At 43.5% G+C, this 19,240-nt stretch overlaps 1 protein-coding gene across 4 annotated transcripts in view; it reads left to right on the forward strand.

Moving 5' to 3' along the window:
* The window catches only part of UBR3 (ubiquitin protein ligase E3 component n-recognin 3), a 169,130-nt gene that overhangs the window by 99,649 nt on the left and 50,241 nt on the right, over positions 1 to 19,240 (forward strand). For 2 of the 4 annotated variants that reach the window (XM_069982888.1, XM_069982890.1), the window contains 3 exons: positions 1,131 to 1,337; positions 3,028 to 3,164; positions 13,178 to 13,263. In XM_069982888.1, coding sequence (XP_069838989.1) covers positions 1,131 to 1,337; positions 3,028 to 3,164; positions 13,178 to 13,263 — 430 coding nt within the window. Of the gene's footprint in view, positions 1 to 1,130; positions 1,350 to 3,027; positions 3,165 to 13,177; positions 13,264 to 19,240 lie in introns of all 4 variants that reach the window. The other 2 variants (XM_069982887.1, XM_069982889.1) reach the window with 1 other exon arrangement.

The raw sequence follows: 19,240 nt of genomic DNA on the forward strand, positions 1-19,240 counted from the left end.
GTATGTATACACAAAATCCCTGTTTCTTCTACTGTGTGCTGGTAGCATGGGTTATTGCAGCTCAGCTCCCTATCAATTCAATAGAAGCTAAGCTGCAGTAACCTGCATCACCTTTACACAATAAATGGTGCTTGGCTTCTAGAACTATTCACTGTATTTGGGTGCTGTTGCAGCAGCTCCACCAAACAACTCATCAGCAGGGTTATTGGATGTGGATACACAGCAATGTTAGGCTTATTCCCATGTTGAATGAAACATGGACGGCATCATGTAGCAATATGATGCAGGGACAGTGGAAAGTGTTTGAATATGCAGCCACGGCTGCTTCATTACTGTACTGTGAATATTCAGACATTTTCTCTGCTCCCACCATCATATTAATACCTGATGTTGTGCGGGGAAACACTCCACTGCAGGGCTTCCTTATCCATGTTTCACGGAATGTGGGAATAAGGCCTCAGAAACCAGGAAAACCCCCTCTAATCCCCAAATATAGTAATTACTGCAACACTGGAAAGTCCTTCAAGCTATTGTCTGGGTTTGAACACTTTTCCATGCATGTAACTGTGTAAGGGCTTGTTGTATAAAGGCCCTATTCCACGGGTCGTTTAGAGGAGTAATATCGTTCGTATTCGGCCGATATCGACCGCTACGAACGATATTCGTCCCGTGGAATAGAGTGCAACGATCAGCCGACATCGTTCATGTCGGCTGATCGTTGCAGTCGCTTGTTTTTCAACATGTTGAAAAACAAGCGACTGATATAGCAGCGATCTGCTGCCGTCGCTCCGTTGAATAGGAGCATCGGCAGCAGATGCTGCTATATCCTATGGGCTGCCCGGACGATCAGCGATCCCCCGGGCAGCCCCCCCAGCAGCTCCCCGCCGCCCCTCCCGCACTCACCCGCTCGCTGACGCCGCGTTGAATAGCGGCGGCAGCGAGCCGGGAACGAGGAGCAAACGAGCGCTAATAGCGCTCGTTTGCTCCTTCAAAAGACTCGTGGAATAGGAGCATAAGGTTAAGGTCTATTTTTCAATGGTATAATATTGGACAACATATAATTTATTGTTTGTTTGGCTTTTTATCCTTTCCTATACTGCTAACCATTAATGTTTTGTGTGTTTTCCCAGAATGACCAGGTCCTGCAGGGATTTTCTGTTGACAAAGGAGAATTTACATGTCCCCTCTGCAGGCAGTTTGCAAACAGTGTCCTTCCTTGCTTTCCTGGAAGCAACACAGAGAGAAGCCTCTGGCAGGGTCACTCTCATGGAAACAAGAGCATGAGGGAGCTGATCAAAGAGGTGGAGGAGCTTCAAGAGCAGCTGGGAACTTTCCCAGTAAGCATCAGTGTAAGACCAAAATACCCTTGATACTTCCACTCTGCCACCACATAACTCCATCCTTCACTCGCCGTGATTATTATTGTTACTGTAGGAAAAAAAAGATCTATCTTGTATGTTAAAACCACAGGATTGCAATTCACTTTAAGGATGCCTTCACACATACCACATCCGCTGCGGGTTTGCAATTTTCATTCCGCTGCGGATCTGTAACCCAGCCCTTTTAACCCCCCCGCCGCCTGCAGCCCTGGCTGGACCATACATTAGCTGCTCCGGGTTCCTGTTTGCTTCGGGGCTTCCCAGCAGCTCCTGGTGGTCAGCCAATCAGTGCGCTGCCCTGCCGCAGCACACTGATTGGCTGACCGGCGGGAGATGCCGGAGGCTCCAAAGCAAGCAGGAGCCTGGAGCAGGTGATGTATGCTCCAGGGCTTCCCCCGGCCCAGAGCGTACATTACCTGCTCGGCGCTGCGGCTGTGTGTGAGGCTCCCGGCTCCAGTGGGATCTGATGTCTGGGGCCTCATCGGTGTCGGGCACAAATGGGACTACAGAATTGATTTAGTGCTGCAGCACCTTCGCTGTGCCTTCGGGCACCTGGCTATGCTGGCAACTGCACTTGGCCTCACTCAATTGAACAGAGTTTTGCTGCAGTCCTTTGCACAGCCAGTAGGCCTGGGAAAAGGCGTCAAGGAAAACTGCGCTCCATCAGTTCTGCGGTCACTTCATTTTTAGGATTAAAAGGGTTATCCAGTGGGGTTATCCAGCGCTACAAAAACATGCCCACTTTTCCCCCTCTTGTCTCCAGATTGAGTGGGGTTTGGAACTCAGTTCCATTGAAGTAAATGGAGCTTAATTGCAAACCACACCTTAACTGGAGACAAGAGAGGGGTCAAGGTGGCCATCTTTTTGAAGCGCTGGATAACCCCTTTAATCAGGATCCTAGAAGTCGCATCCCCACCCATTATAAAATGATGGCATAACCTTGTGATATATCACTATCACTACCATCACTTTATATAATGGCAATGCCCCTTATTCTATTCTGCCCAGACCAACTTGCTGTGCTTGTAATCAGTATATCTGTTTATGGTATAGCACCATACTGTGATCATTCATCCATGTCAAGTGCATAAACCCATTAAAACGTCAATAATGTTATTCCTTATATGCAGTGTTCTTATTGTAGGGATCACTGGGATCTTAATAGATGTTTTACTACTTAATAACTAATTTTGAAACAAAAAGCAAACCACTCCCCACACAATCATCAGTGGATGTCCACAAAACTTTAGGTCAGCGATGGCTAACCTCGACACTCCAGCTGTGGCAAAACTACAAAGCCCATCATACCTGGGTAGCCAAAGCCATATCTTTGGTGGTTCAGGCAGGATGGGAATTGTAGTTTTGCAACAACTGGAGTATCAAGGTAAGCCATCAGTGGTTTAGGTGATGGGAATACCCCTTTAAGGACAGCAGCAGTATATTTTATCCTTACAAAGCACTTGTACAGCCGGCTCTTGAGTACTTGCATAGTTTAAAGTACTATTATACAAGAGGATATGAGTTCACAGTGACAGGTTTGCTTTTTATTTAGTTTTTCATGGAGCCGCTGGCAAATGATTGCTTCCCACTGATATAGTGTTTGCCACATTCATGACTTGTACCCTTACACAGTGTTCTTTGCTTTTAGTCAGAAACCAATTTAAGCAAAGAAATGGAGGCGGTGATGAAAGACATCAAGAGCGCTACACAAAAGAAGTATACAGACTACAGCAAGACGCTCGGCTCCCCAGACAATGATTTTCTTTTTATGTACTCTGTTGCTCGGTGAGTCTCCTGTTCACTTTGCTTTTAAAAGCTTGGTGCTAGTATTACTTAGCACTTCTCTCTGCGTTAGAATAAAGTAATCCTAAATGTAAGGGTCAGAATGTAAATTGCCTTCAAATAGTTCAGTTTCTGTCTAGTGGGTTTTTGTGAGTACCAGAATTATTCCTGCAATCACCACTCTTACATTGTATGCTTGCTTAGAGCCAATGAGGGCCCTGGGATAAATTTGGTGCCTGCAGCTTGAAGTGTGCAAATCACTTATTTGTTGTTGAAACTTTTGAAACAATCACTTTGTATGATTGACAACCAGACTTGATATAAATCTCTGTTGTGTTCTCAGCATGGTGCTTAAAGTAAATCTTTCACCCGCTGACCACCTACCGAGCTGGTGGCACGGCTGTATAGATATCAAAAAAAGCTTTCAGAACATATTTTTGTTTCATGTGTCTGTGTTTTTTTTTTTAAATAAAAAAAAAGCTTTTACTTGGGTCGTATAGTGTCAGGGAGGAGGGGCCTATTGTTCACTGGGCCCTACCGCTGCCACCTGTGCTGTATGTCGAGTGCTAATCCCTAGCAGTACTAGGGCCCAAGGAATAATAGGTCGTACCTACTTGACCCTATTTACAACTTGAATAAAGTTTTTCTATAAAAATACAAACACAGGCAAAAAAAACATGTTCTGAATGCTTTTATTGATATCTGTTCAGAGGTGCCACCAGCTCGGTAAGTGGTCAGGGAGGACATCAGCTGAATGCACCATTGGTGGTGGTGCGGTCCTTTTCTTTCTTTTTTTTTTGAAGCGCCACCAGGTTTCCGTGCACGGCGATGGTCTTCTCTTGAGCACCGACCTGTCCCGGAGCACTGGGGGCAGGTTCACAGCCCCTGCAACCAATGTGACGAAACCCCTTTCCCTCTGTGAGCTGCATCACCGAGGAGGAGGGGGTATCGCCACACACTGGGGTGAATGGTCTGCCCCCAGTGCTCCAGGATGGGACAGTGCTCAGGAAAAGAACGATTCTGAACGCGGGAATCGGACGGCATTTCAAAGAAGGACTGCGCCACTGCCATCCCTGGGCTGCCGATTTAAGGTTAAAAAGCAGTGATGTACATTTTATGGTACATTCACTTTAAGGTAGCACAGTAGGAAATGTTTTAGGGGGCATAGAATGCTGAGGACCTATTCACTTCTCATTTATGCTCTACGTGTGAGGCATATCCATGCACGGACAGACGCTGGCCCCTATTGGTTTCAAAACCGTAGTCAACTAGTGACTGTGTTGAAGACATTTTCCAAAAATATGAGTTTTGTCTTGAACTGAAAAATGTTGGTAGCAGCACTTTGGAGTCTGAGACCAAACTCATACTTGCTCGGGGAATGACCCGAACGTAGTCACTAGCTGACTACAGTCGGGCTATTAAAATCAGTGGGGTCCATTTCTGTCCGACCACATCTGCTTTCCATTTTGAAAGGGGGAAGATGCCACAGATGTCAAGACATGTTAAAAATAAAATTATATATATACATATATATATATATATATATATATATATATATATATATATATATACAAACACACATATACATACGTCTATATAATAAAAATCAAAGTCTGTCTGTCTGTCCCAAATAGACTTCCAAACGCCTGAACCGTTTGACCCCAAATTTGGCACACAGATACATTGGGTGCCCGGTAAGGTTTTAGCGAAGGTCCCGTCCCCGCCAGATGTACAGGAGGGAAGGGGGAGGGGAAAGAGCGCCCCATAGAGAAGAATGGGAAAATCTCCTCACTGCAAACACAGGTGATATAATTAGCTGCAGCAGACACGGCAGTTGGAGCCTTAGCAACCAATAGGATTACTGCTTTCATTTTCACAAGGAGCAATGGTTGCTAGGGAAGCTGCCTCACAACATCCACAGAAATAACTGGTAGACCCCCTACTCCATCTATACAGTACATGTATATACAGGACCCCCTACTCCATCTATACAGTACATGTATATACAGGGCCCCCTACTCCATCCATACAGTACATATATATACAGGGCCCCCTACTCCATCTATACAGTACATGTATATACAGGACCCCCTACTCCATCTATACAGTACATGTATATACAGGGCCCCCTACTCCATCTATACAGTACATGTATATACAGGGCCCCCTACTCCATCTATACAGTACATGTATATACAGGGCCCCCTACTCCATCCATACAGTACATGTATATACAGGGCCCCCTACTCCATCTATACAGTACATGTATATACAGGGCCCCCTACTCCATCTATACAGTACATGTATATACAGGGCACAACAGGTATACCAAACTGTGACTGGGTAACACTGCCACACCAGACCTGACCAATACCACCATACTGTGCTGGATAACACTGCCATACCAGACCTGACCAATACCGCCATACTGTGCTGGATAACACTGTCATACCAGACCTGACCAATACCGCCATACTGTGACTGGATAACACCTCCATACCAGACCTGACCAATACCACCATACTGTGCTGGATAACACCGCCATACCAGACCTGACCAATACCACCATACTGTGACTGGATAACACTGCCATACCACACCTGACCAATACCACCATACCATGACTGGATAACACCATCATATCAGACCTGACCAATACCGCCATACTGTGACTGGATAACACCGCTATACCAGACCTGACCAATACCACCATACTGTGACGGGATAACGCTGTCATAACACACCTGACCAATACCACCATACTATGACTGGAAAAAGCTGCTATACCAGACCTGACCAATACCGCCATACTGTAACTGGATAACACTGTCATACCACACCTGACCCAAGACCCCTAAAAATTATACATTGTGGGTATACAGAACCCCTCCAACTATGCACTACAGGTATACACTAATTCCACTGATTAACTTAGATGAAACAATACCTTTAGCTTGGCCTCCTGGGCACCTTAGAACAAATCTAATTAACACACTGACACTTTATACTCGGGCAGCGCCGGGTACATTTTCTAGTATATTTATATATACATACACATACTTACTCTCTTCTTTAATAAAATTTCGAATTGCCCCTTTCACATATTTTAAATTAATAAATGAATCCTTGCTACCAAAAATGGACATAATTGGTATCACCGCATGTGGACATACAAATTATTAAAATTTAACATGGTCTATTCTGCACAGTAAACACTATAAAGAAATAAATACCCAATACCAGAATTCCATTTTTTTGGTTGCCTCACAATGTATCTATTCTCTAAAAAGTTTTAGAGGTTAACTCATATTATATATATATATATATATATATATATATATATATATATATATATATATATATATTATATATTATATATATTATATATTATATATATTATATATTATATATATATATATATATATATTATATATATTATATATATATATATATATATTATATAATATATAGTAAAACAAACTAAAAGCATATCAATTTGGTACTGTACCATTTACACTGACATGACTGACTGAGAACTGAGAGGGAAAAAACAACACATCTTGGTTTTTTTTGTTTCTAATTTAACACTGTTTTATAGTGTAACATATAGCATGCCAATAAAAGGTATAGCTTGTTTCAAAAACAAAGCCTTCAAATGACTGTGAGTTATGGATATTGAGGAAAAGAACATAAGTGAAAATGAAAATCGCTTTGTTTTTATTGATTGGATCAGGTACAATCCTATGTATCACATTACCTGTTAGTATACACAAATAGGATTTTCCTTATAAATAAATGAATGAATGGTCAGGTCCCTTTAGCAGAAGACTGAATGCACCTATACGATAACTTCAGTTATGGTGGATTTGTTGCTGATCTTTAAAGCACTGTGCAGATCGAGAAGTTTTTTAAAACCATATTCACATCTGTGTTAGCAATAAGCTCTAGTACAGTATTCCGCAACCTGTGGCTCTCCAACTTTTGCAAAACTACAACTCCCATCATGCTTTTGGCTGTCAGGGCATGGTGGAAGTTGTAGTTTTGCAGCAGCTGGGGAGCCACAGGTCAGGGAACATAACCTTAGCATAACACCTTTTAGGCTTCGGTGCCCTTTAAATAGATTCATAGCTTGAATTTATTTTTTAATAAACCTGATTTAATATTGCAGTAAAATCTAGGGATTTGCACGGCCAGGCTTGCTTGTCTCAGTGTCCTCATAAAGCAGCAGTATAGGATCAATAAACTAAATCCTGAACGGCTGGCTGCCATCTTCTAAGCTTTTACTGTCACATCAGAAAAGGTGAATTCAATGCATTTCCAGTGTAAAGTTTTTCTACCTGAGAAATGTCAGTGCTAAACTTCTGGTCTTGGTAATTTGGCCACATCCTTGGCTTCAAGTTAAGAACATTTGGGATTTATGAAGCATTTACACCTGTTTTAAAGTTGTAAAAAATGTGTACACAATGCTGTTTCTTAAACGCCACACATGCATGGGACCCCCAACCATCACATTTTTTGATGACTGGTATGTTTTAGGACCACCGTGTGATACATCAGTATAAGTAAGTTGCCTTCCCCCTTATATATTTTAACCTATTATTTACTCATTTATTTTTCCTCTGTTGATCATTCACATATAAACATACACGAATCAGCCATAATATTTAAAATCATTGAGAGGTGAAGTGAATGACATTGATTCTTTTGTGACAATGGCGCCTCTCAAGCAGTAAGATATACAGTGTACAGCAAATATATATAAGTATACAGATATACAACAAATAAACAGTTCTTGTCAGTAAAGTGAACAGTATCTGAGCGACTTCAATAAGGACCAAAGTGTGACGGCTGGAGGACTGAGTCAGATCATCTCCAGATCCGCAGCCTTTATGGCATGTTTCCAGTATGCAATAGTTATTACCTAGGAAAGAGATCCAGGAAAGGACAATCAGAGAACCAGCAGCCGTCATAGGCACTAGTGTTGACTAAACTTGCCGAAAATTTCGATTCGGCAACGTTCGTCCCAGCCTAAACACTCTGCGTTTGACAAACACAAAAAGTTAAAGCTACTGATTTTATACACACTCCACCAATCGACTTCCAAAAGAGGCAGGTGTATTATTTACCTAGTACTCAGTCCTCTGTCACTTGACATATTTTCCACAAGTAAGACACTTTACTCGAGCCAGATCATCCTGCATTTGAATACTGGTGGCTAAAGAAGCAGCCCTATGGAGCTTTGAAGACATGTATACAGTCATAGGCTGTATCCATGTCTTCCTGGCAGCCCTAAGGCTGCATCCAACTTCTCCAGACACCGGGAGCCGGGAGTCAGATACTTAACGTTCGGGTTTAAATGAATGTTGCTGAACCCAAACTTTCGGCAAGTTTACTCAGCACAAATAGGCACCCAAAATTATTTGATGTGCTTAGGGGACAAAGGCTAGCTCGTCTGATCCTATGGTAGAGCTACTCTAGCACAGATTGCTGATAAAGTTAATGACGGCTGTTCTAGGAAGGTGTCAGAAGACATGGGGCATCGTACCCCGCTGTGTATAGGGTATAGAATAAACATGCTGAGCCCTGTGCACAGCAGAAAATGCTAAATGAGCATCTAAACTGGACCTTGGGGCAATGCTCATCTGGTCTGAGTAATCAGGTTTTCTTTTACATCACGTCAATGAGTGTAGGTGCGCTGGGGCGTAACTAGGATTCATGGGGCCCCATAGCAAAAAAAAGTGTATGGGGCCCCCCAACATATTACCTGTACCGGCGATATGGAGCTGTCCCCCCGCCTTCGGCAGCTCTGAGACGCTGTGCCCTGGGGTGGGGGTGGGGGGTGCGTGGTAGCAGGCCGCTCGGAGTCCCTGCTGGTTGGGGCAGCTCTGAGACACCTGCGGGGTGTGGGCTGCTTTAAGACAGTGTGTGGGGGGGGGGGGGGGGGGGGGGGGAGGGTTTAGGGGCTGCAGGTCCCTGCAGGTCTGAGGGGTGCTCTGAGTCCAGGGGGTGACCTCCATTATACTGACTACTATACAAGATGCTAGGGAAGCTGGATGACCCCAATATACAAGATGCTGGGAAAGCTGGGTGACACCATTATACAAGATGCTGGGAAAGCTGGGTGACCTCCAAGATACTGACTACTATACTAGATGCTAGGGAAGCTGGATGACCCTATTATACAGGATGCTAGGGAAGCTGGGTGACCGCCATTATCCTGACTAATATACAAGATGCTGGGAAAGCTGGGTGACCGTCATTATACTACTATACAAGATGCTGGGAAAGTTGGGTGACCCCATTATACAGGATGCCAGGGAAGCTGAGTGACCCCATCATACAGGATGCAGGGAAGCTGGGTGACCCCCATTATACAGGATGCCAGGGAAACTGGGTGACCCCCATTATACAGGATGCCAGGGAGGCTGGGTGACCCCCATTATACAGGATGCAGGGAGGCTGAGTGACCCCATTATACAGGATGCCAGGGAAGCTGGTGACCCCATTATACAGGATGCCAGGGAAGCTGGTGACCCCATTATACAGGATGCCAGGGAAGTGTGGTGACCCCCATTATACAGGATGCTAGGAAAGCTGGGTGACCCCCATTATAATGGATGCTGGGAAGCTGACTGACCCCATTATACAGGATTCCAGGGAGGCTGAGTGACCCCATTATACAGGATGCAGGGAAGCTGGGTGACCCCCATTATACAGGATGCCAGGGAGGCTGGGTGCCCCCATTATACAGGATGCCAGGGAAGCTGAGTGACCCCATTATACAGGATGCAGGGAAGCTGGGTGACCCCCATTATACAGGATGCCAGGGAAGCTGGTGACCCCATGCTACAGGATGCCAGGGAAACTGGGTGACCCCCATTATACAGGATGCCAGGGAGGCTGGGTGACCCCCATTATACAGGATACAGGGAGGCTGCGTGACCCCATTATACAGGATGCCAGGGAAGCTGGTGACCCCATTATACAGGATGCCAGGGAAGCTGGCTGACCCCCATTATACAGGATGCCAGGGAAGCTGAGTGACCCCATTATACAGGATGCAGGGAAGCTGGGTGACCCCCATTATACAGGATGCCAGGGAAGCTGGGTGACCCCCATTATACAGGATGCCAGGGAAGCTGAGTGACCCCATTATACAGGATGCCAGGGAAGCTGGTGACCCCATTATACAGGTTGCCAGGGAAGCTGAGTGACCCCATTATACAGGATGCCAGGGAAGCTGGTGACCCCATTATACAGGTTGCCAGGGAAGCTAGTGACCCCATTATACAGGATTCCAGGGAAGCTGGTGACTTCCAGCTGGCAGTGATAGTTACCATCCTCCTGCTGTGTGTCCCCTCCTCAGGCCCTGCGCACTCTGCCATGAGGGAATATCCCGCCCGCGGTGGATGCTGGGTGGCGGGGCTTAGCGGAACGTCCCGGGACTGTTCCACTTGTGGAGAGGGGGACACTGGTGCAGGACGCTCTGAGCCTGTGTCAGGGGGAGGTGCGGAGGTGTTTAAGAGGGGATTGCAGACGCTCCCTTCTGCGTCTCTGACAGGGGGCTTTACTATCAGTAGCGTAGCTACCTTGAAGACAGGGGAGACGGGCCAGGTGCAGTGCGGGGCCCCATAGCAACTGCCTTCCCTGCCTTCATGGTAGCTATGCCACTGTAGTGCGTCACTTACCAGGAAGACAAGCTGGCACAGGCAGAATTATTATCTGGGCAATGTTCTGCTGGCAACAAGTGGATGTTACTGTGGCATGTGCCACATACCTGGACTTTGTACAGACCTAGTCCCCCTCCATGGCAGCTGGATTCTCTACTGACAGTAAAGTTACACGGGGCGATTCAAAGGAGCAAGCGAGTGCCGACCTGTCAGGTCAGCGCTCGCTTGCTCCTTGTTCCCCCGCTCGCTGGCGGCGCTATTAAATGCGCTGACAGTGAGCGGGTAAGAGCAGGGGGGCCGCGGGGAGCTGTGGGGGGTACTGTTATGTTTCAACATGTTGAAAGACAACGATCAGCCGACATCGTGCATGTTAGCTGATCATTGTCTTCTATTACACGTAGCAATTATTGGCCGAATTTGACAAAAATCGCTTTTTGTAATAGGGCCTTTACCCCACTCAACACTATAAGGCCTCTGGCACACTGCAAGGGTTGAGGAAACCTCTAGTTCCCCAGATCTCAAGCATCTATGGGACGATGAAAAAAAAAAGTGATTCATGGAGGCCGCACCTCACACTTTACAGAGCATAAAGGATCTTCTATCATCCCAGCGCCAGATACCACAGGACACCTACCGAGGTCTCTGTTAAGTTCATATCTTAACAGGTTAGAGCTGTTTTGGCAACATAAAGGGGAAATACGCAATACTAGACAGGAGGTTTTAACGTTCTGGCCAGTTGGTTAATGTTATTACTTTACTATTACTGGCTGCACTTTCTTATTTTTTTCCTCCCCCCCCCCCCCCTTGGTGTGTGAGGATGTTGCTAAGTAGCAGAAAATACAGTATTCTGATTCTGCCCATGTGCAAAAAAAAAAAAAAATCTCAGCCCCCATTCCTCCAGTGGTAAACGTATTTTTGTGAGCAGTGCACACCGCCTGAGGAGCGGAAAATTCCTAGCAGACAGATGCCCTTATCAGCAGAAACCAGATGCAGCTCCGAGCAAGAGCATTATCAATTTTAAATTGCTTTTTTTCAGAAGAGTAGAGAGGATTAAAACATTCCTTGGAAAATAGGTGGCATTAGCAGCAGAAACTTAGTGATGTTAATACACGGACGCCATCTTATTTGAGAGACGTAAATAAAATGGGGAAAAATTATCACTGTGGAGCTAGCAGAAAAAAAATTATATATTGCTGACATAGGGTTTTAGACCCATCTCTGGCAATAATTTTTGGCTTTTGAGATCTCTTTTAAGAAGCTTAAACAGTTAAATGATGTCATGGGAGTCTCTTTCTATGATTCACACTATATTTGTATGCCCACACATAATCCTTGTGCGTTCTAGTAACGTCACTAAGTCAGATTTCTCCAAAAACGTATTGGTTGTAGGCGATCGTGCAGCTAGATGTCACAACAATGATATGTGTCATCATATATAGAGATAAAAAACTCAGCAAATGTAAGGGTATGTCCACTCTTTGTATATATACACTGTGTATTATACGCAAGTAAAATTCACAGTGTGTTTCTCAGCATAAAATCTGCACCTGTGGATTTTATACAATGCGGATTTTATGCTGTGAAGAAAATAAGTATTAGAGTAAATATCCAGGCTTTGAAAAACATAGCTGGTCTCTTCCAGAAACAGTGCTTGTCTTCAGTTTGGGTGTGGGTTTTGCAGCTAAGTTCCATTGAAGTGAATGGAGCTGAGTTGTAATACCACACACAAACTGGGGACAAGGGGTGGTGCTGTTTCTGTAAGAGACCAGCTATGTTTCTCCAATTGTGGATAAACCCATTATTTATTAAATCTCCACTCGGTTGCAGCTGCCGGTTGATTCCTTCCCTTAGGGCCCTATTCCACCGGACGATTATCGTTTGCATAATAGTTAACGATTAACGATCTCAAACGACTGCTATTGCGAAAGACCTGAAAACGTTCGGTCATTTCCATGGAACGATAATCGTTACTTATGATCGTAATTGCGATCGTTTCTCTTCGCTATTTATTCGCTATTGCGTTCGTATCTATTGCGAACGACCGAACGATGTCTTATTCAATGCGAACGATTTGCGAACGAGCAACGATAAAAATAGGTCCAGGTCTTATAAAGCGATCAACGATTTCTCGTTCGGTCGTTAATCGTTAACTGCATTTCAACCGAACGATTATCGTTCAGATTCGAACGATTTAACGATAATCTGAACGATAATCGTCCGGTGGAATAGGGCCCTTAGAGATAGGCGGGGAGAGGGGACCAGAAAAAGAGAGGATTGAGTGTTATTAAAGAAGTGTGTGATGGATCTATAGATTGTTGCGTTAATCCTAACCTTTTGTAATTTCAGAACAAATCTGGAACTGGAGCTTGTCCACCGTGGGGATAATCTGTGCTCAGGAGGAGCGAGCACTGCCGGCAAAAGATCCTGCTTAAGTATGCTTGACTTTTAGATTTATACTTTTTATTACTAGAGATATAAAATAAGATATGAAAACGACTTGTGACTTTGCTCAAGTGCACTTAGGCACTGTTGTTATCACAAAGTGTCGGGTATATCCTGTTTAAAAGGGGCAAAAGTATACTACTATACCTAATTTCAGCAGCTGCATTAAGTTTACTGGGGTAGTCTGGGAAAAATAATAAACTGCAGCAAGCAGGGGACAGTAAGAACATAATAAACAAGTTATACTTGCCCATCCTGGTGCCATCGCTGGTCTCTCATATCTCTGGGTTGATTGGCTAGGCGGGCAGTTCCTGTGGGGCCATGACATTATGGGGACAATGCCATACAGGGGACCAGCATTGGGCCGGAAGCTGTTGTGCTGCAGCGACAGGGGGCACCAGTACAGGCAAGTTTAACTTGTTAATTACGTTCTTACCACCTTCTGCCCTCCCCAGTTATTTTTATGCCCAGACTACCTCTTTAATGATCCCGACATACAATTGACCGTTTGATCCATTTCCCTTATGTATGTGGACGCAAAGGTTTGGTCTGCTGAACTTTTTTGCATCCTGTAAAGTAAGTGTATACATGCGGAAAATAGACCAAATGTAGTTACTAGTTGATTACATTGAATCTGTTAAACCCAACAGAACTGCTGACAGTGTGAAACAGTAAACATTGGCAGGTAGACCTATGGACACAATGTTCTTTGCATAATTTCATAATTAAGCTATAAAAAATTAAAATAAAAAGATTTTCAGAAGTGTCCATAACTATTAAAAAAAATTGTCTGTCTTTCATCTCTTACTACTGAAATATTTTCTAGATTCGAGATCATCAGTCACCGTCTGCTGTTAGGTAAAATTCTTGGACCATTGCTGCCAATGACGCCCTTGAAATAAAACGCACTGGTGACCCACGCGTCTCGGTGTTGCTTGCTGAGTCTATTTTCAGTCAATTAAAAGACTTAGAAGGAGTCCCTCCTCCTCCGTACGTCTCCCAGCAGCGGTAATGAGGTGTCTTTACTGTGATTAAGCACAGCACTCCGTAATAGTCTTGTAAGAAGTGTTAACTTTGTCGATTAGATATTGCATTAAATGGAATGCAGTGTCCCAGGTGAGCTTTTACAGCAAAAAGCATCAGGGAAAACGGTCGGAACAAATAGGTCAAGTACTGTTTTAGTAGATTGAGCTATGAGGACGGTTCCACTCGGGAAATGTAAATGAGGAATGATTGATAGAGCTGCCTATGTCAGCTTCAGAAACAATGTGACAAGGTGAACAATGTTTCTGCCCACTGAATTTAACCGCTCCCTTACTCAGGAAAGATGACCGGGACTATATGTGTGGATTTATTGGATTTTCTAACTTTTTAGGGCCAAAAGTGTGGTTAAAACTAAACTTTGTAACTTGAAAAAGAAAAAAATTCCAACTATCTATGTCTTACGTGAATAGAGTTAGCAGGGCTTAGTCTGTCATTTTTAAAGCACCCTGTTAATTCAGTAGAAATATAAATAAACATATAACATAAATCACAATGCTATAATTTTCAGGACTTAGTTTTTTTTAAACATCAAAGGATGGGATATATTAGGCAGCAAGTGAACAGTCAGTTCTTGAAGTCTATGTATATCAGTAGGACCAATGGGCAAGCGTAAGGATCTGAGCAACTGTGCCATTGTGGTGGCTGGATCAGAGTATCTACAGAACAGCCATACCTCTGGGGTGTTCCTGATATGCAATGGTTAGTACCTACTTAGGCTATGTTCACACTACGTAAGTTTCGTAACAACGGCCGTGATTACTACGGAACTTAGGTAGTGCTGCCTTCTAAGGAATTGATATGATATTCACAATGACAGCTCCTAATATAGAAAGTATATTGAAATATTGCCCCATAGTACAGTAACCTAAAATAACATTCTATTTGCCAAAACCTCCCCATGAATCCATTATAAGACCTGACATTACTGAGTACAGTGACATCTATAAGTATACTGGTCTATGAAGGTTAATCTAGTATAAGAGTAGGGATAGTTTAGGGTAGAAGACAATATGGTTACTGTCACAGCGCAGGATCCCACAGAGATTCTATATTTTTAGATTTGCTTTTTCAGGAAGGTCACCTTGGGCTGTGCGATGATCTCCTGCTCATACCTGTGTCTTACCATGAGCAGCAGATTGATGTGCTGACGTCTTGATGGGATTTGTCATTTTGCCAGAGTTACCATTGTTCTAATTTGCAAGTAATTGGGGCAATCTCCAGAGTGACGGGACATTAATACCGTGTATAGTCTTACATCATGGGATTGTCATATTAACTGTAAGATGATGATTTTTTTTTTTTTATCATCACATGGTCTTGTTGATAGAACAAAAAATAACCATAATAAGACATAGACTAGTCACCCAACAGCTGACACTTTCCTCGTGTTCAGTATTAAGAGGTTATAATAAATTAAGATAACTTATTAATAAATAGATGCAAGGAAAAAAAAATCAGTGCATTCATGCTTAGGTTAGATTATTGACGTCCTTCACGTCTGCCTAACATTAGGGAGGAGGGAAAGGGAATATTGGTCTCATTGTAGCAGCAAGTCTGGAGAATCTTCACTTGCAGTAAAGCAAGACTTTTCTGCTGTGACGTCAACTTTGGGGGCAGGTTAACTGAGGGGCTTCTTCCAGAAAAGTAGCTTTCATTCAAAATATTAAAACATCTATGCAGGTAGAGAATAGAAGTTATAATTGAAAAAAACATGCAGCTTTTATTCATATTGGGAGAGATATATCAAACATGGTGTAAAGTGAGACTGGCCCAGTTGACCCTAGCAACCAATCAGATTCCACCTTTCATTTTCCAAAGAGCCTGTGAGGAATGAAAAGTGGAATCTGATTTGTTGCTAGGGGCAACTGGGCCAGTCTCACTTTACAACATGTTTGATAAATCTCCCCCTATGTCCATAAAATGTATGGACAGGTCGCTATAAAGACCTCTTCATAAAAACATAGAAGATTGTTGGCAGAAAAAGACCACTGGGTCCATCTACTTTACACTTTTAGTATTCCCCTCCTTATTATCTTAGGATAGATATATGTTTATCCGGGGCAGGTTTACATTCTGTTATTGTAGATTTACCAACCACATCTGCTGGAAGTTTGTTCCACGCATCTACTACTCTTTCAATAAAGTAATATTTTCTCATTGTGTCCTCTTGTTTGAGTTCAGCTTTTTTTTAATCTAAAAACCCTTCCCTTCAGTAAAGTTTATCTAGTACCCTCACAGTGGATTCTTTCTATCTGCAGAATAACTGCCTAAACTCTTGATTAGAAACATGCACAGCTTCAAAGGGGTTGTCCAGGATTAGAAAAGCAATCCAAGATTAGAAAATCATGGCTGCTTTCTTTAAAAAACAGCCCCACACCTGTCCCCAGGTTGGATGGGGTATTGCAAATTGACTGACTTTAGTTTAGTCGAACCGAGCTACAATAGCTCACACAAACTGAGGTGCTGTCTCAGGAATTAAGTTGTTCAGCCATCGATTCTTTTAGCTTTGTAAAATTTGTTGTATTCTGATTTCTCAGAGAAATCTAGGATGAGGCTGCGGACTATCTCAGAGGAATCAGAACACTTGGAAAGTAGAACAAATTTTACAAAGTTAAAGGAGAAGTCCAGCGAAAATTTTTATGAAAGTATTGTTTTGTTATACAAATCACCAATATACACTTTTTATGGGAAATGCTTATAAAGTGCTTTTTTCCCTGCACCTTCTACTGCATCAAGGCTTCACTTCCTGGATAACATGGTGATGTCACTTCCTGGATAACATGGTGATGTCACTTCCTGGATAACATGGTGATGTCACTTCCTGGATAACATGGTGATGGCACTTCCTGGATAGAATGGTGATGTCACGACCCGACTCCCAGAGCTGTGCGGGCTGTGGCTGCTGGAGAGGATGATGGCAGGGGGATGCTCAGTGTCCCTCCAGTGCCCTGTGTCCCTCAGTGTCCCCCTGCCATCATCCTCTCCAGCAGCCACAGCCCGCACAGCTTTGGGAGTCGGGTCGTGACATCACCATTCTATCCAGGAAGTGACATCACCATGTTATCCAGGAAGTGACGGTAATGTCACTTCCTGGATAACATGGTAATGTCACTTCCTGGATAACATGGTGATGTCACTTCCTGGATAGAATGGTGATGTCACGACCCGACTCCCAAAGCTGTGCGGGCTGTGGCTGCTGGAGAGGATGATGGCAGGGGGACACTGAGGGACACAGGGCACTGGAGGGACACTGAGCATCCCCCTGCCATCATCCTCTCCAGCAGCCACAGCCCGCACAGCTCTGGGAGTCGGGTCGTGACATCACCATTCTATCCAGGAAGTGCCATCACCATGTTATCCAGGAAGTGACATCACCATGTTATCCAGGAAGTGCCATCACCATGTTATCCAGGAAGTGACATCACCATGTTATCCAGGAAGTGACATTACCATGTTATCCAGGAAGTGACATTACCATGTTATCCAGGAAGTGACATTACCATGTTATCCAGGAAGTGACATTACCATGTTATCCAGGAAGTGACATTACCATGTTATCCAGGAAGTGACATTACCATGTTATCCAGGAAGTGACATTACCATGTTATCCAGGAAGTGACATTACCATGTTATCCAGGAAGTGACATTACCATGTTATCCAGGAAGTGACATTACCATGTTATCCAGGAAGTGACATCACCATGTTATCCAGGAAGTGACATTACTATGTTACCTAGAAAGTGAAGCCTTGATGCAGTAGTAAGTGCAGGGAAAAAACACTTTATAAGCATCTCCTGTAATAAGTGTATATTGGGGATTTGTATATGGAGGACAATACAATACTTATAGAAGAATTCTGGTGAAATTTTTTATTTAAGTAACTTAATGGCTGATTCATTAGATTCAAGTACTTTCTGTGCAGTAGGATTGTCAGGCAGAACATTCCTAGGAAGCGGTCTTGTCTTCAGCTCAAGGCAGGTTTTGGACAGAGGAGGATTAAGAGCTGTCTGCACTGAACCAGGCCTTGCTGTGTTCTATACCTAGTGAAATTATTTATTCTTTCTATATTATTTTATCTTTATTCTCTATTGCTGATCAGTCTCCACGCATTTGACTATCCATGCTATCATCTTGTACCTTTTATTTGTATGTAGACATTGGCCTAAGTGACATCTATGAACTTTGTACACCCTGAACTATCCGTTTTAGGAGATGTGTTTTGTCCCCATTTGAGTTATATTTTTAGCCACAAACATGAATTTTTATGCATTTGTACATATGTTATGCTTTGATGTTAACACGAATCAAGGTGCCCTGACTATAAAGCGCTGTATTGCATCTTTTGACAGTGGTGTCATGTCGCTGCTGTTTACAAACCTGGAGTTGCCCACTAGATGGCAGTGTTCACCCTCAGTTCAGTCACAGAGCGACAAATAAAAGGAATAAGTGTGCCTCGGAGGACGGGGAATATTTATAGACTGCTTGTGGCTTGAATGTCTGCATGCAGAACAGGAGACGCATTTGAACTTTAGACATTTTTGCTTTAAAGGTCACATTGACCATAATAAATGCCTTTGTTATTGGGCTGCAGTATCATGACATATGGAAACATTAGATGGCTTTGGTGACTGATACGTAGTTAATCTTTACATGAATACAGATTAAAGAGGTTTTCAAAAACTGACATTTATGACACGTCAGTCAGGCTTTTCATACGAGTCCAGTTGATGGGTGACAGGAATCTGTGACCCAACCAGTCTTGAGAATGAAAGGACTCCAACCCCAATTCTAATGGAAACATGGCTGGCCATGCCTAGTGGATCTCCACTGAGCTGTGTTATGGAACTGATGGAACTTAAGTCTCAAATGTCAGAGAGCCAATATTTAGGCATCTGTATTTAAAGGGGTATTGCCATGTGGGAG

Source organism: Dendropsophus ebraccatus, chromosome 9 (assembly GCF_027789765.1).
Source record: "Dendropsophus ebraccatus isolate aDenEbr1 chromosome 9, aDenEbr1.pat, whole genome shotgun sequence".
Lineage (NCBI taxonomy): Eukaryota > Metazoa > Chordata > Amphibia > Anura > Hylidae > Dendropsophus > Dendropsophus ebraccatus.